Raw genomic sequence first — 26,445 nt, 5'->3', positions numbered from 1 at the left:
AATGTCAATATTATATTATAATGTAAATAACTTTTCCAACGAATTATAAATAAAGTTTAAAATTGTAATCTATAGATAATTATTTTTATAAAAAAAACCCCAATTCTTTATGTATCAGTTTAAAGTTATTTTCATTATTTTTCCATCAATTTAAACGTATTACGTGATATTTATCGTCGTATCATTCAATTTCAAGGTTGGTCGTAGGCAATATATAACATATACATTATACAACCTTTATAACTATATATTTTAAGCAATTCTAGTTTATTTTAATATAATATATTATAGTAAATTGATGTTCGGTTATTTTCCATCTAAAAATAGTTTTATTAAACACAAGATAAATTGAATGGTAATTAAAGTTCAATAAAAGTTTTTAAAACGTTCTATATTTAGTGAAAACTTTTTTCTTATAAATAAAGAACATTTTTTCGATAAACTTTCCATAAAATTATACAAGTTATATCAATACTTGTATACAATATGACAGAATTCCACGAAGATGAAAATTATTATTTTAAACATCAAGAATTGGAAAAACTTTATACTGTATAACTTAAGTACAATGTTCGGAAATCAAGAATAAAAGGGAATAATATAATTAATAAATTTAACAAACGATTTAAAATGAAAATAGATCAAACTTTTTAAATCTATATTATTTAACAGTTTTTCATTTTATTTTTTTCAATGTGTATTTATGAAGTAGATTTTCTACTCTATGAGAATTTAACATATATTTTAAGAATAAAATATATACCTACCATAGTATACACAATTCGCAACATAACTAACATAACATAATAATATAACCACCATAAACCATATATATTTGTTATTTTCTTATGTGCATATATCTTTTAGAAATTATTAAACATTCTCTAGTCGCACAATTAATAATAAGACATTACATTTTAATTATACCTGATGTCATTCACAGAGGAGCGTAATTATTATACATTTAAATACCAACAAACAATTATTATACCAAACAGTACGTACTCTAGAATAATAAATGCGTGTGATTAGACAATCCTAAGTCTCAGTTACCAGTTTTTTTTTTTTTATTTTAACTAAGAGTACAAAATAATTTTTTCTCACCTAAAAAACAATCTTTTCTTGCCAATTTCTGCATACCGACGGCTGCAGTTTAACGGCTTAAGTGAAGTCGGCGACACGGACCGGCGATTGAGTTTCACAAAACTCAAACTGTGATTCAGAGATGTCAATAGACCACGGTCGGACGTCGGCGACAGAAACGTGGACGCGCCGTTGCACAGGTGTTCGATGCTAGGCGACGGCATGTCGGTGGTCTACACAGCGAGCTGGAAAACCGCGGCGTTTAAAAACCGATTGAACAAGAGTCCGAAATTATTGTCATGGGGACAAGACACAAGAATGGAATTAAAATAATGACAAAAAAACGACCACGACAACACTGACCGGACACAGAACAAATCGATTATTTCGTTTTTTTACTATTTTTACCATCGTCGGATCCGGTGAACCGTGGATCCTCCGTGGAAAAAGGATACGGGCAAATAATTCCGAAAGACGTGACACACGAGGCGAACGGCAAAAATACCACATTAGGGTCAAGGAATGCTAAATCGAGTAGTCGCCGTCGGCGGGCAATATTGCAGCACACGCATAATATAATATTATACACACGTGAGCGTTTTTATATAACTATGCCCCGTGTGTGGGTTAAGTTAATGACTTGTACAACAACGATACAGATGGCTTTTTTTGGAAGTGATGGAAAAACCTATATTTAATGAATGAATAAAGTCTGTGGTCAATGTGTCGCGGCGGTTATAGTGTTTGAGGAAATTTCTAATATGAATAATAAAATCAATCGTAAATAATATACTTATTTACCATAAATTCTTTAGTCGAAATCCTAGCAACAGTAGAATTACGCACACATACACACACACATACACAGAAAAAGACGTAAACTCACACAGAAACACACACGACCGCGAGATGACGCGAGAATCACGAGCGTGCGAGAGGCACGACCGTCGGCAAGAGACGTACGAGCGCGACTGACGCGCGTCGAACGGACCGGCGGCGGCGTCGTCATCGTCATCGTCGTGCGAGAAAAAAAAACAGCGAGACCGGCAGCAGCGCCGACTCTCTTCCGCCTACAACCCTTTTATCCTACACTCCAAAGTGCACCGAATCAATCGTTTCGCTGAACGACGATAACCAGTACATTGCGTCTGACCTTTTTCCTCCATTACATCAAACTCTTTATCGAACAAACTTAAGTAGTAGCAGATCTATATTATAAGTACCCGGCTACCTCCAAAGGTAAGTACGTCATGTTGTATATACGTATAAATTATGTATGTTATGTATATACCTAGGTTGAACCTAAAAATATACTTAGATGCATAATATATTTTGTTTAAACTGTAGTGCCGCTACCAGTGACCCCACACCCTCCCACTTCCCCATTAACCAATAAATAATCACATAAATTTGACTATAATATATACCCGTGGTGTAAACGATTCAGTTAATCAAAAAATTACCTTATTATCGTCAGAACAACTGTGTTAAATAATGGTATTGATATATTATTATAATATATAAATATACAAAACCTCGTCGGGGTATTATTGTGATTATAAGTATATTATTCAACATATTACACTATAATATTATATTATTATCGTATATTATATACGCGGGAAGACATAATTAGGTCGGCGCATTTTAGAGTAATGTTTTAAACTTAATATAAATGCCACTTTACAAAATTATTATACACACACACACACAAAGTAATTCGTTAACTCTAGCTAAATTAAGTCAAGCCGAGTAAAACTTCAAGTATGTTTAAACAAAATTAGTTTCAGTGTTTTAGCATTAACACAAGTCATTACCATTTACTCCGATGATAAATAAATTACTATTGATATATTATATTATTAATACCTAAATATAGATCAGAAATATCACTGAATCATACATATTTTATCAATATAACATATTTATAATAAAATTAATTTCAATGATATTTTATTAGATAATATATATTATATCATATTTATGATAAAAAAACTACTTTTCGAAGAACTTTGCATTATAATGAGAGGAAAATTAAAAGAATAAATCATGAGGTTATTGGGGTTTTTTCAAACAAAATAATTATCAAAATATAGATTTTAGTATTTGAAGATGTCTATCGTAGCATTATAGTTATAACTATTTTAAACATGGCGGGATTAATGTCATATTTTGTGAGTAAGTTGAGGCCTTGTGGGGTCATTAAAGATCCCTCAATTCGAATTTATCAAATTGTAGGGGTTTTTTCGATAATTTCTAAGGGTTAGTTCTAAATTGACTTTTATTGCCAAAGAGATCGGTAAGAAACGCTAGGGCAGACACGTCCCACGTGGGATTTAACGAAATCGTGCAAATTGAACATATCAGTCGGACAGGAGGAAACGAATCAACAAAGTAACTCTTGTTCCGGTTCCTTATGATTGTTACGATTTTTCACTATACGAAATTAGTTTAACGAACCAAAAGCTTTTCACATAAATGTACAAAAATATTAAACACGCATTTATTGCCGGCTTGGAAAATAATAACAGAATCAAATCGCTTATTCGCCTGCTTATATTTATTATGATATTTAGATAAACGTTATCAAGATAAATGATTAAATAAGCACATATTATGTTTAATTAATAAATTACAAAATACAATTAAGAGCTCATTATTCAAGTTATACAATATAATAATAATATATAAATATTATAAATTATAATTACTACAGGTTGAACAAATTGATAATTTATTCAAGAATTTTGATACTACTTAGGACTATTATTTAAATACAAACATTATATTTGTAAATTAATTTAACTCGAATTATAAGTTTTATATTCTTAATAAATATGTTGAGCTATTTAAAAAAAAATAGTTTAAAAGAATTTTTTATCAAATGGATAAAACACACTGAACGAAATTTAAAGCTTGTCAATTGGAAACAAGTTTCATAGACACGTCGAATACACTTGACCGTGCTAACTTTGTGACGACAAATACATAAAAAAGCACTTAAACAATAAAAGTATCGTCATCGGTTTTTGGACGTCTTCTCGGAGGGGACATGGTATTAAGTCCCAAAACGGTCGTCTATCTAATTAACCACAATTGAACCCACATATAGGGGACAGTGACATATTCACTTGGGTCATAATATATTATTCGATATTCGTCATGTGTCACGAATTATTTTGATAATATTATAATTTAACCGACGTATTGGCTCAAGACCAATTGCAGAAACACAAAACATTTGTTTACTGTGCTGTGTGCATAGATTTTGTGAAATTACGGTCCGGTACACGAACTCCGGTGATGTTTAATTATCGTTGTTGTTGTCTGGAGTGCAACGCGTACATTCCTACACGCGCCACGCACGCAAGTCGATTAATCTATCGATATAATATCATTGTGTGTGTGTGTTCAGGAGGCCCTGTACGAAATGTCGACCGCGATACCGACGCACAACACACAATCTCGTTGAATGCCATCACTAATCGCACGATTAAATTATATATTATTATGTTTTACACTCCCCTGAAGGAACAGCGCGCGCAAAACACGACAATAATACCTAATAATGTAATATAGCAATCGGTCGAAAATCGCACGACGAGACAATAAACGAGGATAATACACGCGGGTGTGTAGTACATATAATACTACATATAAAACATAGCAGCAATTGATTTACACCGCGGAAGCCAAGTCCATCAACGACGCTATTAAACAGCAGTCGGTTACGGAAGCTTCTCCCCGCGTGCAGCATTGCAGTCCGATGATTTCGGTGAACACACATACACCCTCGACGCATCATTGATGACGGCAGTACTGCAGGGGTGTGCCGACGACGGCACGTCTTTATACTCGTATTATTATATCGTCGTCGCACCATCTAAATCGACTGTGGTCACGCAGACAGCTATTGATAAACATTTCCGGACGACGACTTGGGGGAAAGTATATACCTACAGACGTGTACGTACGTGTAGGCACCGCGCTGTATGTATATATATATAGAATTCCATCAGATAAAAGTAATGCATGTCACCCACAAAACCCGGGGTGAAGTATACAGCCCCGAAAACCACCGAACCATTAACCAAATGTGTTCATAATTTCGCATAATACGCATATTATACACCTACGCACCACATAACAACTACGACCATAACGACGTATTCATTATACGTACGTATCTGTAATGTAATGTAATGTAATGAATTTGCACGTGTATTCGGTATTCGTACACGTCGGTACGTGTGATGATATTATTAAACTGTTCATTGTTCGTATAAATGCACGATTCAAACCTCAGATTCTAGGGTATAATATTATAATTATTGCAAAATCACAACGTTTTGATGTCGGGTCTTCATTTGCACAGCCGTATATGTTAATTGATATCGTTATACCTACTTCACTGCCGATCGAGTGAATGTACCTATAAAAAATAATAATGCGCTTGCATGGTCGATAGACGACGACGACGGTTCTTGTTTTTCGTTTTCCAAATATAAACTAAAACTATACGACAGCGTTGGACGTTGTATTTTTATATTATATAAACGCAATTAAAGTCAAGTGGCATTAGTCAAACGGGAAAACTATTAAAATAACATTCACTCCCCGCGACGTTATTCTATTTCTTAACGGCCGTTACTCTGTATCCATCGTCGGACTTCCACGCCAACAACAACAAGACGTGACGCAAAAACCGAGGAAGAAAAGCTTTTAAGGCCGTCTAGGAAAATATTTATCTGCGGGCACAGTGTAACGCACAGACGCACAACACAGTTTCACCGTCGTCCGTATATAATATGCCTTAATACGTACGTATGTACGCTATACCGTTTTGAATGCCATAATATATCAAAGAGAAACTTTACCAAAGCGAAAATAATTAGCAAAACGCCGCCGTTTTATCCCGGAAACCCGCGTATCGCCTTTTACCAGCGACATCGCGAAACGGGCTGCAGCCGAAATGAACATTTTGTGATTATTCACTATCGGGCGCGCGTTTTGTCTACAACAATAACTATGCGTGTATATATTATATGTGCGTCGGCTATTATATAGACGGCCGAAAGCCCTCTGTTTGTCGGATTACGTTCCATATAATATATATAAATACGGCACTATCCCTATCACTCCCTTCTCACTCGGTCCACGGTAAATAATCTCTATGTATACCAACAACCCGTGTACCGACTATACGTATATATGCTGTGTTGAAACACGCGAGTCATTAATATTTTTTTTTGCCCGCCCCTCTCCAGCATAGAAACCTTTCAACAGTTCAACGGGATCGCGCGCGCGCCACAATGATCCCGAGCATGGACCGAAGCTTTTAATCCGACGAAAAATGTCCGACGGCTTAAAACTGCAGTGTTTTGTTCGAAATCATATCCATTTGACCGTGCACTACACGCACAATAAGCGACCGTGGATTAAGGTCATAATGTATGGTTTGGTATAGACATTTTATGTATACATAGATAGTAACATAACGTCGATGCCCATTGCCCGTTGTTAAAAAAAAAAATTGAAATTATTAAAAATAATTGACAGCCTACGTGCTTTACTCTCAATGTTGTACGCCTCGTTTCCGTTTAATCACCGTGTGCTATTTTTGTTTTCATTGACTATGCAAATTAATAAACATCAATAGACTGAAAAAAATATTATATATATATATAGAGAGAGATTGATAGACTCAAATTCAAATTTGTTTTATTCTCCTCAATAAAGACGAGAATGTGTTTTGACAAATACGAAAAACATGCCGAACTATACATTATTTAAATAATAACGTTGCTTCGTTATAATGCATAACTATAATAGATCACGGCGATGAGTTTAAATTAATAATCTCCGACGTTCACATAAATATAAAAAAAAAAATGTCTATATTGTTTATAACGTCTATACGTTTATTAATCACGCATTTCATTCTTTTAATTTATTTCTTAGCGCGATGAAACAATTATATATATTACTATATACATTGATTACTGTGCTGTTTCAGCTAATATTATTCATAAATGCGAAATTAATGTGATTTGATTTTTCACAACATGTGGCGTAAAAATTCTGAAACATATAATATACATCTATGCGTGTGTGTGTGTGTGTGTGTGTTGGAAACGATTCGACAATTTAATAAAACGAGCTGATGTGATATTAAAAACGTTCACTGTAATCATAAATCGTGATATACAAAGGTACGCGTTATATTATTTTTCATACGATTTATGATTGAAAATGTGCGCTCAAACAATTTTTATAAGCCACCATGAATCGAGACAAACAAGTTACATAAAAACCATAATAATATGTTAGTAATATGTTATAAGAGTTTACAAAGTTTTACGTTGCATCGATATAGACAGTGCGAATAAATAAAGCGCATACATGGAAAACTTAACAAAAGCAGACAATATTCTGAACAAAAAGCGAAAGAGTGGTGAAGAACACGATTGGGGGTAATAGGGAATGTGTGTACTATGTGGTGGCAGGGAAACGACCATAAAAATAAAACTCTCGTGAACAACTTTCCACGTGGAAAATTATTATTTCAGATAAAAATCGGCGGTATATGTAATAACCACACTCGATTTTTATAAAAGCGAGCTCTACTAAATAATCATCTGGGAATGCCATAATTGCTTGCCGGTCACTAGGGAAATGATTGGACGTTAAAGCAATTTTAGTCCGCGAGCAACGTTCTAGAGTTTTTATTGTACCTATAGAATCAATTTGAGGCCAAAATACATCCATAGCGAGGAAAAAGGTCGATTTTAATGTTAGTTATACAATAGAATAAATTGTCCATAAAAATCTATTGAAAACTGTTTGATTTATTTTTTCTTCGGTACAGGACAAAAAATATGTTTAAAACGATTTGTTGGACCGGTGATGTAATTTTCTTGTGGGAAAAAAAACTATACTAAAAATTGAAAAATTAAAGAGCGATATCTGTTTTCTTAAATGGTTTGTCAAAAATAATAATACGGAAAAAGTTAAGTGTGCGTGATACGATACAGGTCACATGCGTAATCTTTGAATTACTCGAAACCTGGCCATAGGCCAATAATTCTTATTGGACTCTAAAGAAATTCCTAGGAGATCGCTTTAGTGTAATACAATATTTACAAGAAATCCATGTAGAAATGTTTTTAGGGAGGGTAATATCAATAACTCACAAAACTTAATGTAACATTTACGTAAGGTCAAACTTCACAGAGCTTAGATAGTTTCCAAAAAGAAAGAAGGCTATTATGTAGGTATCTATAAAATAACAAATATATATATATCCTCTAACATTAAAACATCATTTGCAGATTAACATTTTAGTCATGATCACAAAAAATAAAAATAATTTGTACATAAACGAACTAATGGATTACATATATGAATACACATCGTAACGTGGACATGGTATATACGCGTAATATATTTTTATCATTTAAAACGCCAAACACCGAATATGTATATTGTTTAAAATTGATAACCATAAAAAAAATATTATTAAAACTTTTGTTTAAAATAATATTTCATTATTTCTACGTGCAACAAACACACAATAAGCCGGGTCAAATTTGTTATTGTCTCTGCTACTATGGATACGAGAGGGGGTCGGCGTTTTTGTTTGCAACCGGCAGTACGGCAAAAATGAAATATTTTACGCAAAATTAAAATAAAGACCGTTTACACAGCTGATCCCGGGGGAAATGCAGATCGTATATATAAGAAACAGACGACAATTAAAAAAAGACGACTTAAGTGGGCTCACGTGATCCCCACCTCCATAAGTCCCAACCGTGAAAATGTATCATCGTCTTAAGTCTTCTGGTCCTTTGAGAAATCTACTGTTGTATGAAAGCTCTCAAACATTAGGATCTCGTTAATTTCCACGAAATGGTAATATTAAACTTTTGTCGCCAGTTTGTTGGTTTATTATTACAACCAAACCCAACAGATTTAATTATTTTTTGACAAGAAGTGTCATTTTAATAAGTTACGAAAAACATCATAACAGTATTAGACTAAATACATTTGAAAAAATTATTTAAAAATAGAATAGGTTGATATAAATAGTCAATAATAATAATCAATTTTTTAATATCTAATTTTAGGTATGAAAAAAATTCAGTTTGTATAAACAAAATAATTATATATAACTCAATTAATTTAAAACAAAGGAAAACTTAGCTAATATTATTAATTTAAAATTATTTTTTTTATATTATTTAAATCTGTGTAAAAGCTCAACGCTAAAAGTAATTTATATTTGAATTTTAATGATGTCTTTTTAAAGTTTGGGAAGTTAACTTATAAACTTACAAATTGTTTTAAAATATTTCACCATAGGGACCAATAACTATCTCATTAAATCTATACTTTCGGTATTTTTTTTTTTCTAATTATACTGAATTTTTAAATACGTCAATTTGTTAAACATCCTTCAATTACAATTGACGGCCACAATATAAATTTAAAAACTAAAATATCTGTAGAATATAATGTAAAAAAAAAATTAAAACAAAAGTAACTATAATAATATTATATTATTAAAGTTAAATAAAAACATGACAATTGAATAATAAATGTAAAACAATTCTATAATGCAATTCATTATAAGTAAGTTTTTATAAACACTATATTTAATGTTCGTGACATAGTACTTGGTAAATCAAAAAACAAAAGGAATTGAAATAAAATTAGTGTTATGCACGATTTTAATCAATTTTTATAATATCTACAAATATACTATGTTATAATATAATTTTATTAAATTTTAAGTTTAAAAATAAAAATAAAAATATATTTAATTACTGATGTTGTTATAATTACATATAATAATTATTTGATAAATCGATTTTATAATCCTATGATTTGTCTAGATATTAAAAGCCAACATTTGTTGAAATATGAAACCCATTATCTTTATTAGTATTTAACAAAGTAACAATGGCTTTAAAATGAATAAATGTTTAACCTATTTGTTCATTTAGAACTAATATGAACGAAATAAATTTCGAATTCAATATAATAATTCAAAAATGTCTTGAGTCCTAACCTATTGTACTGGATGGATTTTCATCAAACAATATACGATAAAATTACATTCGACAAGTAATGTACGTAGGGAACACGGTTGAAATAAAAAGACATATTTCGTTGAAAATATCATGGAGATTTAACGCTTTACTGCCTTTACTGCAATACAGTACATATTATTGTCTTATTGAATCATTTTGAAAATAGCCACGAGGTAAATAACAGCTTAACGGCAATACGCAGAAGAGTAGGACGAGAATTTTCGATTCAAACGCCGACAGCGGATGGTATAAACTATAATATATCTTGTCAAAGAAGACATGTCTAATACGGGGAGACGTTTCAACAATTGTTTTCATCCGATTCTCAACGGACAACGAGACCATATTATTATTATTATTATTATTGCTAACACTCAATTCTCCGTATACGATATGGCTTTATTTTTTGTATTATTAAAATTCAGAGATTATTATGATACATTCGTACAGTGACAGTACAGCATCTGTTATAGTTGAGCGTGATCCTTCCTCCCACCCCGAAAAAAATAAATATAAAGTTTACGTTTCGGACGGGCACGCTGAACGATTATATTATAAGTACATATACTCATATGTATTCGGCGCGCGTAAAAAGCTGAACGTCGCAACAACAATAACACACCGGCATCCTATCGTCGACGTTACTATAAAAAAAAAAAAAAAAAACAAGATCTCGGTGATTTATGGAATCCGATTATTAATTCAACGACATTGAAATGCATTTATACCGGGCGTCTCCGAGCAACCGAAGCGCAATTGTGCGAGGAACGGCCGGCGTCGCGGTGTCATCGTAACGAGATTAAGAAACATTATAATATATTATATAAAAGCGTCCCATTGTGATGTCCTGCACCCGCAGTCGAGTTATGCGCGTCTCTCCTTCTCGACACCGAAAAAAAAATATGATTGAAAACGCGAGATTTATCGCGAATGTATATATAACATATGCATCGGAAATCCATTCAAACTTGTTTAAATCCGTACACTGTATTTTATAACTGCGTGTGTGTGCGTGCGTGCGTGCGTGTGTGTGTGAATGAAAATTGAAATCAGCCGCGCGTGCGATCCTTCTTGCTAGCCCACCCCAAGTCGGTGGTTTTGGATTTCCAATCCGAAATCAAATTTCCGGTAACGGACCCGTTAATGATTTTTGAAATGCGCACAAATCATCGACACCATGACAACTATACTCCCGTTAAACGTTACACGGGTCAAAAGGGTTTCGCTAAATCCGTATCATTCTGTTTTACATTTAAACCGATACGACGATAATATATTACACAATAATAATATATTAATATGTATATCGAAATTAAAACATTACCACCTACATATTTGTTAGCGGTACACATTACAGGATGATTATTAATCAATTCGAATACAACTGCGCTTTGACGTTTTCAATCCGTTAATGTGCCCTACCTACGATAGAGATTCAATTCAATTTCATGCTAACGTTCAACCATCGATTTTTCTTTTATTTTATTATATAGGCAAATAAAGCGGCATATTATTATAGCCTGCAGTTTACTACACCTGTACGTGCTTGTCGAGTACAATCCATTCCCGTCGTTTACTTAAATAATGAATATCTGTTTGAACAATAAATATTTACTTTTAATTTTGTTTTATATTTGCCTTAGCGTTATACGTGCAATATTACACGTTTCCCAACAAGCTAAATCTGCGAATACGAACATACATTATGCACATACGTAGGTACCTATACTATACTTTCTCGCTAGTACATTTTTAAAATTACTGCACTATAATACATTACTTATAGATCTAAACTTTTTACATATTTTTTTCACACAATCGTAGTACAATACAAAAATAATGTGGTATTGAAATGTATAGAACAAAACAATCAACTTCGTAAAATTTAATAGGTACAATTTATGAATCAATAAATCAGACATTAGCAAATATAATATAGTGAATTATGAGTATATACATTTATCCCGTTCAATAATAAAAATTATTCATTTAAATATTATAGAATGCATTTTAAATTATGTGTACAATGTGTGTACCAAGTTTCAATATAGCGATCAATAAAATATCCTTTTATTTCATATAGACTTTAATAATACAGTGTTTATATGTGTAAAGGTGTTTGCACGTGGAACAAAAATCAAGTAGATTTGTAAAACATTAAACTTTATAAACTAAAAGGGGAATCAATTATTTTTGGAGTATAATATTATGGCAAGTAAATATTAGTTTTAACAAGAAGGAAAAGGTTACGCCTGCGATGAAACCATTTCCGTGTAGGCACTAATTTCGGAGAAAATGGGAATTGCTTTTTAAATTAACTATGAAAACGGTTAGGACAGTACCTAAAACTGGAACCAGTTTGACGAAAAAAATTGACGTTACCCAAATGGCCAAACAAATGTAATATGCAATATTGTCAACTCATATTTGCGAGTTGCGTTCCAACAATGATATTTGAACATAATACACAGTCATTATTGTGGGTGGGCTTTGACAGAAACCGTACTCCGTGAAATTACTAAATCATATGCACGTTTGTCTTGAATAACATTTCCAGTTCCAGAGGCCCCAATCATTAAAGAATAATTTTACGGCGTTTGCACTTAACGTTAACATACAGATTTCTTTTGACAAAATCAGAACACATATAATATAATTAAATCGTACTAACATTTTAAGAACATAAACTAAATTTGATTTATAACTATGTATCTAATTGAATTTTAAATAGGCAACTATAGAGTGATCCATGTAAGACAAAGATGATTTCAAAAATTATTAACGTAAACAATTTTGAGTTATTAAAAAATAACATTTTTTTTACTAATTTTTATCGTTAGTTTATTAACTTTTATGACGACATTATACTTTTAATTCGTTATTCTTAAGTAAAACATTTTTTTACTTAAATTTCAATGTAAAAAATTTAATTCTAAACAAATTTATGAATTATAAGTATTTAAAGTATAAATAAGCAAAGTGGAATGGTACAGAAATACTCCGCAAAATATTAATCCACTACTTCACTAGTGGAAACTTTAAAAACTAATAATTTATAACTTATAATAACTAATGAACTACTTATCCAAAATTTGATTTTTATAGATCGAAATACTCCAAATAATATTCTACTTCGAAATATGAAATTTAAGTAAAATATAAAAAAAAAAGAGTAAGCTAGCAATTTAAAAAAATTATTCTGAAAATTACTTTTAATTATATATAAAATAAATACTTTTTAAAACATTTAAGTTTTATAAAATAATAAGTGTCTTGTTACGTTAAATGGATCACCGTATGAGCACCTGCGACATTTAAAAAGAAAAAATACATATTATAAAATGTATATACATATATATATATACGTAGGTACTTATATATTATAAGCACACATTTATATTTTAAGAAGTTGAGTGAGTTACTATTGTTATTATCTATGATGAAGATTCGATACCGTAAAAAACACAGTTGACATTCCATTCGAAATTACATTGTTTGCTATATATTTTCCCAAGGACAAATTCACCGCAGTAGGTACATACATATACAGTTTTTCCAAAACTGCCTCGAGTACGACGACAGGAAATGATGGTGAAACGGAATAAAGATACCTACATTGTTTTCTATTTCCATAGGGCATTATGATACATGCGTTTTTGTTTCAGACGAAATATATTTTAACATTTTACAATTCATGCAAGACGTATAATAGTTACGGTGAAACCGAGTAATTAGTGACAGCTAAATTAGAAATGATATAATGCTGTTCTCGGGGTGGAACATTTTAATTTTAAATTTTTTACAAAAAAAAAGTAAATAATAATAATCAAGCGTACATTCGAATTATTCTACGCAACAAACAATTTTGAAAAATAGGAAATATGTCCAATCTACGGTTTATTGAAAATCTTCTAATACGTCATATTTTTTTACATTCTCATAGTAAATTTAATTTATTTACAAATCATTTGAATAGTAATTGTTTTATTTTTTATTTATTTAAACAACATATTATATTTATTTATTTATATTTATTCATTTTTAAAATTTTTTATTTAACTGTATACAATTAATACAATATCAGTAATACTGTAATAGCTGTATTTTATACAAGAAATATACAAAGATAGAACCGGATTGAGTGAATAGGGTGTCCATCGAGATTACTTAAAATATGTTATTAACTATTATGTGGAAACTAGTTTACCTACTATGTATTTAAATTAAACGACAGAAAATTCTCAAATATATTTTTCCAAGTTTTAAATCATTCGGCATATTCTTTCAACATATTACGAATACATTGACTATCGCAACAGAACATTTTATCATGCATATTTTTCCAACATTCAAAGCATAAAATATCATAACTCATAAGGTCATGGAAATCGTTCTAAAATGTACAATTTATAGTATATAAGCCGTGTAGTGTTAGCGGAGAAAAAAAACACCCGAGAAAATGTCATGTAAAAAAAATATTAAAGCCATTTTTATTTAAAATATTATTTTATTCAAATCCATGTTTATATATAATTTTCCTTTTGAATATAACAACAGAGCTTAATACAATAACGTGTGCCGGCTCATAGCATAGAAAACAAAATATTTTCACGGATTATTATATCGGTGTAAGGTCATTTGGGAATGTTATCGTAGTTGTTACGGAAATTAATGTACATAAATATAGGTAAAAAAAAAAATACTAAATAAATTTTTTCAGCTCATTACAATGAAATTCCAACGTATATAATAACAAAAACAAAAAAACACGGAACCACTATTATAGAGCAGATGAAAATTGGTGTTGCGTGGAACACTTGAAAAATAGTTTAAATTATGGGTATAAGGACCTATACACGTTACACGTAGATTTATTGAATAGTATTTCTTTTAATAAATTCAAATCGAAGTCCAATGAAATATGTATGAGAAAATACGTTATGGTTTTTTTTTTATTTTTCTCTTAATGTAAAAACCACAAATATTTTAGACGTTTAAACCACAAAATATGCTTGAAAGTGTAACATGAACATTCGTTTTTTATTACATTAAATAGATTGCTACAACAACATATACCTAAATAACATAAAAAAAAAGTATACTATTTGTATTTCAAAGCCTATAATGTTATTTTATTAATCTATTTTACTGCAGCTAGTTCAATAAACATTCTATTAAATGATTAACAAATCGAAATCTTTATGTAATCTATAACTATTACTTTATTCAAAGTTAATGAGATAGTTAATTTTTTTTTAATATCTACTGTATGTGTGCACCACGCGTGTGTTTATATACAAGACTAAAGAACTCATAACAATATATAGTTCTTCGGTAAAACATAATATTTAATGACACGAACATTTTGCATTCGTAATACGTATTATAAAGTTTCCAACCGTAATTTATCGTACGTATAATTCTATTTAGGATAGTCGTAATAATAATAATAATAATAATACAAATTTTAACAAAGGATTGTACAAATCGTAGTTTAGTATTAATTTTGGCCGCCAGCTTCATTTCCCTATTCCGAACAAGAAGTATTTGAGATGGGACCAAGATACATGTGCTCGAAGACATTATATGAATTAGAACTGCGATACGCCAAACTAGTGGTCGGAACAAACTTTCGCTAACATCAAAACGCACTAAGTCCCTCGACCACAAAAATATATTATACCAAACTCAGCGAACGTGTCGCACACTATATAATACTATAAACGCTCATTGGTATACATTTTTTACGCTTGAACGATATGGCTAAAGGTCGACAATGCAGTAAAACATTAACCGACACCGATTAGGATTGCAAAGTGCAAGGTGCCCGTTAATATACCTATATGTACCTATCACCTTCTCGTCCATAATATTTTTGAATCGTAACCAAGGTTATATACGCGTTTACAATATAATATGTGATCAATTAATGGCATGCAAAAAATATCACAATATATATAACAGTGTTATATAATACTTAATAAATCGTTTTTTATTATTATTTTTTTTTTTATTTTAAATTTAAATAGATAAACGTAGGGATTGAAACAGATTTCAAAATTCCTAGTCCAGACTGGGCGAAATAATAAAATATACATCTACATCGTATTAAAATTCGGTTTTCGATATAAACTATATAAAATATAATAGCAGTAATTATAAAATCAAATTGTAAGTCGCTAATGAAAAATTACTAACCGTCTAAAGTGTATACCTGTTGTGTAAATATATGTATATACAATATACATAGAGGTATCATATACACATGTACTCATAAATTATACTATAAAGTTGTACAATTTACCCAGCAAAAAACGGATTTATTCATATGTGACTACTCCATCATTCATGTCGACTTCGCATTATTTTGAATATAAGACAAACTAATTTATATTCTCAATACCGTAACACTCATAAACGAAATAATGCATTTTAAAGTAAGAACCATTGTATTATATAATTTATACATTAGGTTTTTCATATCTTTTATACAATTTTCTTGATTTACGGGTATGTAAATATTTGAATTACAAATTTAATATATTACACGTCACCAGTTTACATAAAACGTATATACTATCAGAGATGAAATATCACGTTTTGCTAAATCTTTGTAGAATTATCAACATTAACCAGTAATTTACGCTACCACATATTGATGAATAATAAACATAAGTCCTAAATATAGGTAATTAGCAAACATTAAGAAATCAAGGAAAAAGATTTTTTTTTAATAAATGCATAATCAATAAAAACGTTAACACATTTAATGCCTTAAAATCATTTAAGTCGTGTATTAATCACAAAGCGGCGACGTGTTGAAGAATAAATAACTGGAACTACAGTGTAATTTTTTCTCCATTTACGATTTGAATATTCTTAGACACACTTTTCAATCACACGCGACCTTCGGGTTACTGGCATCAGACATTTTACCTGACCTTTTAATCTCGACTTTTGATTGATGAAATATTCAACGTAGTGGGTAAAATAAAAAATAATAATAAATAAATAAATCCAACCGTGAAAGGTGAGGCAAGCACACACATTGACAGAAGCAATCGGCACAGTGACATTTTAAATCATCCGTCGTTTACACGGGGCGCACGAATAACACATCCAATACCATTTATTCCCCCTGGGCACATGTTGATGCGTCTGTTTATGTATTCAAGTCTGGTTCGGTTGACCTGCCGGTTGCTAGTGATTGCTTTTAAACGGGGAAAAAATCGCCTGAATATTTGAGTACTCCGGGCACGGGCCCATCTCGGTTACAGATGGTCTCTTAGGGGGACCAACAAATAAGGAGAGAAAAAATACTCATGACGACCCGCACACGTTGGTTGGTGGTGGCAGAGTGTAAAAATACAACATTCAACTAAAAAACTGAAATGTGTTATAATACATTTGGTTAGTTTTTTAATTTCATTTGTTAAAAAAACAAACATTGAATGAACAAAATACAAAAATTATTCGCGGAACCGTAATTTAACGTAACATTACAAGTTCAGTAGGTCAACAAAAAAAAAAAAAAATGTGAATACAAACAATTGTTTAAATAACTTTAAGTTTTATTGCGCATTAATTAAAATAACAAATTACGTGACCTACGATCACGTACATATGTGTTATTGTACAATTCACCAGACTCAATAATAATAGTAATAATAATAACTAACACATCAATTATTGACTTAAATGTTTAAAATTATTTATTAAATAAGTTTAACAGTATTTTAAAATATTATAATAATAATTCAATGATTGTTGTAAACTATAATTTTAATTTATCTGTTAATGATCTATAAAAATTATAAGGTACAATATATAGGCGTAAACAATAATACAGTCCAAATTAAATTAAAGTAATTTGGAAAAGGCTAACAATTTGTAAAACTTTGAGTCCCTGTATAGAAAATACATTTTACCTGTACTATTTCAAATTGCACTAGAAAAATCGTATTGAATCTTAACATACATCTATAGGTAGATGCATCTGCCTACTTATAATATTTTTGCATAAATAGAAACGGTAAAACATCAATAAATAAAGAAAAATACAAATTACTACAGCACAAGATTTTGTTTTTATTTATAAATACAAAAATATTTATTTTACTGTTTAAATAAAATAAATAAATATAAATAAATAAATGTTTCATTACGATGACACTAAATAGAGTGACACAATAAGCAATCATTTAGAACCGTACAGTAGTTAACGACATTTCTAGTAAGGCTGGCTACTCCAAGTATCGAGTAAGCCTGTGGAATAAAGGATATACGATATACGCATGTCATTTTATTTTACAACTACAGTCAAAAATTATTTTCCGAAAAATGTGTTAGACATCAATTAATAGGTCATGGATTTATTTAGTTTTGAAGATAATATACATTCATATCGCAGTAAGTTTCCAGATCGTTGAAGTCTAAATAAGAGTATTGTTTTAAACATAAAAATTTTGTTTTAAATTACTTTCGAATTGCGATAAAAAAAAAAAAAATACAAAACCGCACAAACAAGTTTTCTGTCTAGAGTATGTCTGGAGGAGAGGTAAAATGATGATATTTACATACTCGATGGTGATCGGATATAGTGACTACTATATACTACTATACTATTACTATATTACTACTGGGAAATGCGTTTTGATTATTATAAAATCAGCTCACGAACCGTGTGCATAACATAACATTACCTATAAGACGAAATGATGGAATAAACATTATGCAAACTCGTTACAAATAAAAAAAAATAATAATAACAAACATGATAAAATAAAAATCAATATACATATACAATATACATCTTATTATATTGAAATAATGACTAAGTCAAAAGCCCAACGAACGTGATTGAGAGATTGTCATTGTGTTAACAGTGATAGAGAGAGAGTGAGAAAATTATATTACGTCCAATCCTATTAAATATGAGATCATCAGTATAGATGCATATTATAAGACATCACGATGGCAAAAACCGACTTCGCCTGCTTCCGCCGTTTTTCAAGGACTAAGAAACCACAATCGTTTATTATTTTTGATAACGCTATTGTCCTGTAGCTTTGTAATTCATATATTGTACAGTATGCAAATAATATTTAATAAAAAAACAGTATCATAATTTTAATTTTGGGTGAGTACTGAGTAGGCCTAGACAGTAACTAAAGAGAAAAATTATTTCCGTTACAAGTATAAAGAATTATTAAAAAAAAATCGAATAAAATAAAACAACAATTACAATATCATCAAGATCGTTGATAATAATCCATTCAATTTCAAAAAAAATTACCGGGTATAGGCCAGTGTTCAAGTATAGATTATATTATAACACAGAATAATTATAGTTTATTAAATACGGACAATTACAATAATGATTTATGTAATATTAATAAAATTTAATAAAGTCTTATTAGAAAAATATAATCGACTACTATCGCATCATATACTTTAATTTAATTTTCATTACACTGCAATAATGCAATAATTACATAATTTTAACTCTAACTATATATAATAACCTATGTGATTATATATCTATTTAACAACCAAGTAACTAATTTGATTAGACTTTGACTATATACCTAAATCTAGAGCACTGCCTAATTAATTTTATTTAACTAAATATTCGTTCTATCTAAATAATGTAAAAGATACAATATATATTTTATATATATATATACTTTTTAATAGTTATATTAAAAAAATAGACACACTGTATAATATATTATTTGTGTACGCGCAATTAAGATATATCAGCCAAAATTATAAATTTACGGACTTTCACAGGGGGACATAGCAAACAGCTGCATATTTAGTTTTGATGATACTGCATATTTATATTACCTACATATATATTTTCGAAAAAAAACATCAATTTAAAATAGAACATGGTTATTGCTTTGTATTGCCGTATTATTCTCGTCAACCTGCTTTTAGAAATAGTTTAACTGTCGTAAACGGTAATTCTTTTTTTAGGAATAAAACTAAATTTTTTTTAACTCGTAAATATAATATATAAGTGTGCATCTGTGCATATATGTCTGATGTGACTTAACTATACAATGAACTGCGAATATGTATTTATCGTGGGAAATGACAAATTTATGTAACTAGCCGACCTCGATTAGTGGTAGTATGTTTCACGCAATAAACCACAAATATATACTTGTCATATATCGAATTTTTTTTTTGAACAACCAATAATATCACTTAAAAAATATCACCGGCACCATCGAACCGGACCAGATACCGTCAAAAATAAAATATAACGTAAATATATTCGTATAACTTGGAGAAAAAAAACAATAGCCAATTCTGAAGATTGTCAGCCCGGGAGAACGTCTTTGTCAACGACCTAATTTCCTGAACATATGTATGAGGTGTACGCTCGTCGAAGCTTATACACCACAACAATGAATGCATATAATCAAGATCGGCAGCAAAGCGAGAACGCAGCAGTTTATTGTAAAGATGATTGCACCATATCGGCATACTGTTTAAACGACAATGACCGAGTCACTTATAGAAAAGATATACAACAGTCAAACTATTCTAAGGTTCCTACCCTATAGTTTATTATCACATACATTGTTATGAGATTTACATAGTAATTAGATTTCGAGTATAAGTTTTGACTGTTTGAGGTATAAAATGACTGCTATCATACAATACATAATAAAATATGTAATGTCCACTTTCCAGTTTAACAATAAAAACCACCCATTTGTAATCTTTGCACATTTTATTTTCTTTCCTAATCATACTCGTAAAATAAATTTGTTTTTAAAAACACCGAGACAAAACCGGAAGATCCCAAAACACACAAGACAATTGTATGGTTAACAGACTATAGAAAATAGATGTATAAAAGGGTAAGAGGAAAATAAACGTCTTCGTCAACACTTAACTCGCCTACGGCATATACTATATACGGCTTGGGTCGACCTTGCTATACAACGCCTTTCAAAACATTGATTACAGAAGCCTAATTATTGTTACTATATAGACAAGTTTATATTTGGTTCTAACAATAGCAACAATGACGCAAGTAGATTAATGTAGTTTATTATATTTAGTGTATTTTAAGTGTTGTAATACATATAATATGAAGTCAAATTTTAGATGAACAAACAAATTTCAAATTACAAGTAACTAATTACTTTAAAATCTAACACTATTCTACAAACAAAATATTGTGACAAATAGTCTTGATGCAAATATGAATATTAAAAAATGGCTGTCCTTGAAAAGTACGAGTATATTAATATTATACATGTAAAATAATGTATTAATATATTGAAATTTACTAATTGATTATGCAAAATGTAATATAAATTATTTTTTAAATGTTTATATTTAATAACTGATTTTATATTAAAAATAAAAAAACAACGATTCTCATGTTGGATGCAAAACCTGCAAACCTAGGTTAGAATTCTACCATAATAACATGTGCAACTTCATTACTGCACGTGACCATCGCTATAACGATTTCGTGAGATTCCATTGCAGGTCTCTACACTCAATGAACGACGATGTCTGGATTTACACATTCGAAATTAAATCCAGACTTGCATAGCCCGAATTCCTACATATACAATCATCACTGCAGTCTGTGATTTACGAACACGCTGGCTTATTTATTATTATTTTTGTTGAATTTCGACACACCGACACACCGTATATTATATATACAGCGGTCAAGTGGATGAAGGGATGCGGGAATTGGTATGTTTCGGAAAATTCATTTTGGCCGCGCACACTGTACCCCACAAACACAATATTAAATAATACCTCCCCGATTTATACATATATGTATGAACTGTATGTGTACGAGGTGTAGTTGATTAATTAGGTGTTGGGTTTTGTGCAGGGCACGCACGCGAACAATGGGGCGCGCAACTTAATCTCCCGCATTTTACCCAGCCCTGTCGCTGACCGACGACGGCGACAGAACATCTGTTACGGACACGAGACTGTATAAATTATATATATATATATAAAATATGATATGATATAATATATATATGCACATGTGTGCCTTTTCATTCGAGCGAGGCGCCGCCGCCTCAAACAGCCACCGGTGCGTGAAAAGTAGCCAATGAAAATACCACACGGGCTATACTGTTTTGATGAGGATTGTACATTATGTGTCAAAATTGAAATTTAATTTTCAATTATCTCCAGAATAAACACAATTAATTACTATCTTGTTTTCGGATGCAATTTTCACCTGTTTAAAACGACGATCTTCTACGTAATTGAAATTAAAACGAGTAAGGACATTAAATTTTAATATGTTATACTTTTCATAATTACTTTCTTATTTTTAATTCGTGAAATAACTAGTTTTTTACAAGTTATTAGTGTAATATTAAAATATATATACTTTTTGAGTATGAAACGAATGCAATTCAACATTTTAAGTATTATACATTTCGTTACAAAATAATTGTTTATACAGATGGTTTATTTAAACAACTATTGTCCAAACATCATATAATATCAACCGTCGAATTGTTATTGATTCGATTGAAGTGGATGATATATTATAATCAGTTTCTTTGTAACACAGAAGCACGGAACAGCTATTAGACTTATAAGTTATCAGGCGATATAACATACGAATGAAAATCGAAAAGTTGACTCACCTATGAGGAGGCACGTACGTGGGAGATACCATAGTATTTCCTGTGCTCTTTATTAACACAGAAGTGTAACGGGTTATCAGCATGGTAGTATCGCCTTCATGGGTGCTGCGTAGGATACACAAACACACATTTAATATACACACACATAAGGCATATATAAAATATAAACATAGATTTTGTACACAACAAACGATGGGTTTTAATGCATTGCGGTCGGTATCGAAACGGTTTAAAGTTTATGGCGGGTTGAAAGGGATACACAAGATAGATAATGGCTTATCAGTATAAACATCATAATATATATTATCGTGAAAACAAAGACCTAACACGTATCGACGCCAGACCCTCATAAGCAAACGGTTATATTTGATTTAAAATGTTAAATATTGGTTTGTACTAGCAATTTGATATGGAAAAATGATGATAAAAAAAAAAAAACATACTGATGACAGTATTTTTACTCGATTTACGGAATGCCTACACGTGTATTTTGTTCGTAGACCAATTTGCGACAATGATGTGTGTAAATAATTTCGAATATTATTTCTTTATTTTTTCGCTTTTTTAATCATTTAATTACGTAACAAGAGTGGATTATATTAAATGTTCTAAATACTTATACGTTGTAGGTATACAGTGTACCTATAGAGTAAATGAAATTTTAAATCAATTAATATAAATTTTTGAACAAAAATTCAAATCTAATCTAATGGTACGTATTGAACGAGATAAAAACGGTAAATATATTGATTGATAGTAATAATTCGCAGTTATTGCTGTTTAATCATTATTAAAAAGCTTAAATAAGTGATGAGATTAAACGTTTTAAGAAAATTCAAACAAATTAAAACTAGCAATATTAAAAAGAAAATCACTATCAAAGAAAAAATATAAGATCTTGGCTAAAATACCAAGAAAATCGTAAAAGAAAGAAAAAAAAAAATTAAAGAAAGTAAACGACCAGCAGTGTTTAAAGTCAAACGATTATTTTTTAAATTTTTTTTTTTTTTTATTCATTGCGTATTACCCGTTTCGTACTCGACCGTATGTGCTATAACTGACATCGATTACCATTTTTATCCCGAGATCGACGACGGACAGCAAAAACACGCTACACGAAATAAAAAAAAATTCACCAAAAATTATTCGACCAAAACGCTAAAACGAACAACGGGAACGCAAAAACACAAAAAAACCGAGCGCGCTCGAGCACTTAGGCGTCTACGATACGTGTGCAATGACGGGCACACACGCGACACACGACCGACACACGGACACTGTACGGCGTGTTTATATATTATATGTGCGTATATTAAGTATTATAATATGTATATAACTTGGCATAATATATAAGAGTGCCCATAATAATAATATACTATAACACGCCGCGGAACACACGCACGCACCGACTAACCGGTTGACCGGCCGATCGATACACGCGAGGCCCTTCTATAATGCATACGTAGGCGCGCGCCACCCGCCCACCCGTCCCCCACCGACATCGAACACACACACACCGAGCACACGACAACTCGCACACACGCACCCCCTTCCAAAAGCGTAATATAAATAACCGACCGCATAGGTACAATTCATTATGCGTGCTCAACATCGGATGACGAAGATCTGAGTGTATAATATTATGTACCTATATATATATATACAATTGCAACCGAAGAGGTATAGGTATACCTTATATAACTACCTATATGAATATTATACCTGGAGAGATGAACGCGCAGCCGCGCACATTATCACAGACACTTGTATTATAGGTGGCACAAATAACCGGATAATCACCCGAATAATAATAATAATACCGTAAGTATGTAAGTACGTATATGACGTGTGCGCCACGTTTGTGTATTATGCGTACACGTGCGTCGTGCTGCAGCGATTGCGCTGTCGCGCGACCCGGCGTTTAGCGCGTATATACGCACGACGTCTGGCGACCCAGAGGTCCTGCCGTTGTGTGTTATGCGGGTTTTTTTTTTTTTTTAGTCAGTTGGTTTTGTTTATAATATTTTTTTCTTCCGTTTGTTTCGCCGCCGTCGAAATGTCCGCGATGAACTCGACAATAGCGCGCGGTGACCTATGCTGGCCGCAGGTAAATGAATGAGGTTTAAAAACAATGCAACACACGTATCGTTATCATTATATATAGTGGGAGGAAATGCGTACGACAGCCTGACGTTTTGTAAACCGCAACAGAGCGGATAGGGACACGGTTGGGTATGCGGTGAACTTAAAGTTGATAGCTCCCACTGTAGTCAGCTTCTACTATAGGTTTGTTTATGTAATGTGTAACATGCATCCCGTCGAAAATGTTAGAACAATAGAGGTTGTTAGAGTAAAATCCTGTTGGTAAAAATAAGGATATTGCATTGAATAGGAGTATAATAACTTCTTTTTAAACACCTATCCCGGTGTTTCGTAATATAATATTATTATGTTCGCAATGCGATATATTGTTTATAAATAATTACAGTTTTTAATATTAGGTATTTAACGATTCGAACAGTGATGTTAGGTTATATAAGTACTAAGTAGTATTATATTGACAATCTCGAAATAATTTATACTTAATATTAATTAATACCAATTATCGAAATGCGGAATTAAACTATTAAACTGTTATTATATACGTCTGTACTATTTAATTCAGTTAAATATATTACGTTTTTAATTCATTAAATAATTTGGGCTATAGTGCACAATTAACATAAAACATTATGCATCAATCCATAATCAATATACACTATTCATAGTGCTGAATGCGTATAAGCTATATCTGATTGATTCTCTTATCGATTAACGAATAACTCATTATTTCAAACCCTATTAATGTATTTAAAATATTTTTTTTTTTACATAATATTCAGTCGAAATTAAACAACATTTTTTTTTTCATTATTTTAAGGGTTTTATGTTTGTTTTAATTTTTTGAATGACAACTTAAATTTTTAATTTCATGTTTCTGAACCAGAATATTTTCAAAAAGGTTAATAGATTTTGAATAAAAAACTTCGTCAACAATATTAAACAATTATTTTAAACTAATAAATGTAAATACAACTCATGTGTAGTTTAACGAAAATATTATAAAAAAATAATTATATTTTATTTTAATGTATGCAAAGAATAAATTAATAATAAAATATATGCTCGCAACTTTAACATATTCGTACCAAATCTAACCTTCTAAATCCATAGAGTTAGATGTGTACTTATTGTGTATGCAAAAGGGTCATCGGGATCGACTTATGGGGTGGAGTCACCCTTTTTGAAATTCAGATTTATGTAAGTTTGTTCGTGTGCCCTCCCGTTACTAGCACGCAATGTGTAATAACGTCGATGGGTTTACCATTTGTGTTTATATTTTTTTCAACAACAAGAAACGATTTGCGTTAAAAGTAATAACCGACCAAATAAACCGGTTTGTTTGCGATTACGATCCTACTATTCTCCGACACCCTCTTTGTACCATTAAAATATGTACACTAAGCAGTGTATAAAGTGGTGTTTTTTATAATAGTCAAATTCCATTTAATTTTGTACAATTTCACAAATTTAAATACGATTTCAATTAAATCAATTGAATCTATAAGAGCGAT

The 26,445-nt window shown here is 30.9% G+C and overlaps 1 protein-coding gene across 7 annotated transcripts in view; it reads right to left on the bottom strand.

Moving 5' to 3' along the window:
- Positions 1-26,445, bottom strand: part of LOC132919441 (protein sprint) — an 85,897-nt gene that overhangs the window by 33,580 nt on the left and 25,872 nt on the right. For 2 of the 7 annotated variants that reach the window (XM_060981048.1, XM_060981049.1), the window contains exon 4: positions 22,832-22,936. The exons of 1 other annotated variant lie outside the window; for it this stretch is intronic. In XM_060981048.1, the coding sequence (XP_060837031.1) occupies positions 22,832-22,936 (105 nt within the window). Of the gene's footprint in view, positions 1-1,104; positions 1,329-1,884; positions 2,067-22,831; positions 22,937-23,858; positions 24,241-26,445 lie in introns of those variants that run through there. 4 more of the 7 variants (XM_060981054.1, XM_060981050.1, XM_060981051.1 and 1 more) reach the window with 4 other exon arrangements.

This window comes from Rhopalosiphum padi, chromosome 2 (genome assembly GCF_020882245.1).
Source record: "Rhopalosiphum padi isolate XX-2018 chromosome 2, ASM2088224v1, whole genome shotgun sequence".
Classification (NCBI taxonomy): Eukaryota; Metazoa; Arthropoda; class Insecta; order Hemiptera; family Aphididae; genus Rhopalosiphum; species Rhopalosiphum padi.
The sequence above is the reverse complement of the archived record's forward strand: the minus strand, read 5'-3'. Positions and strand labels throughout refer to the sequence as shown.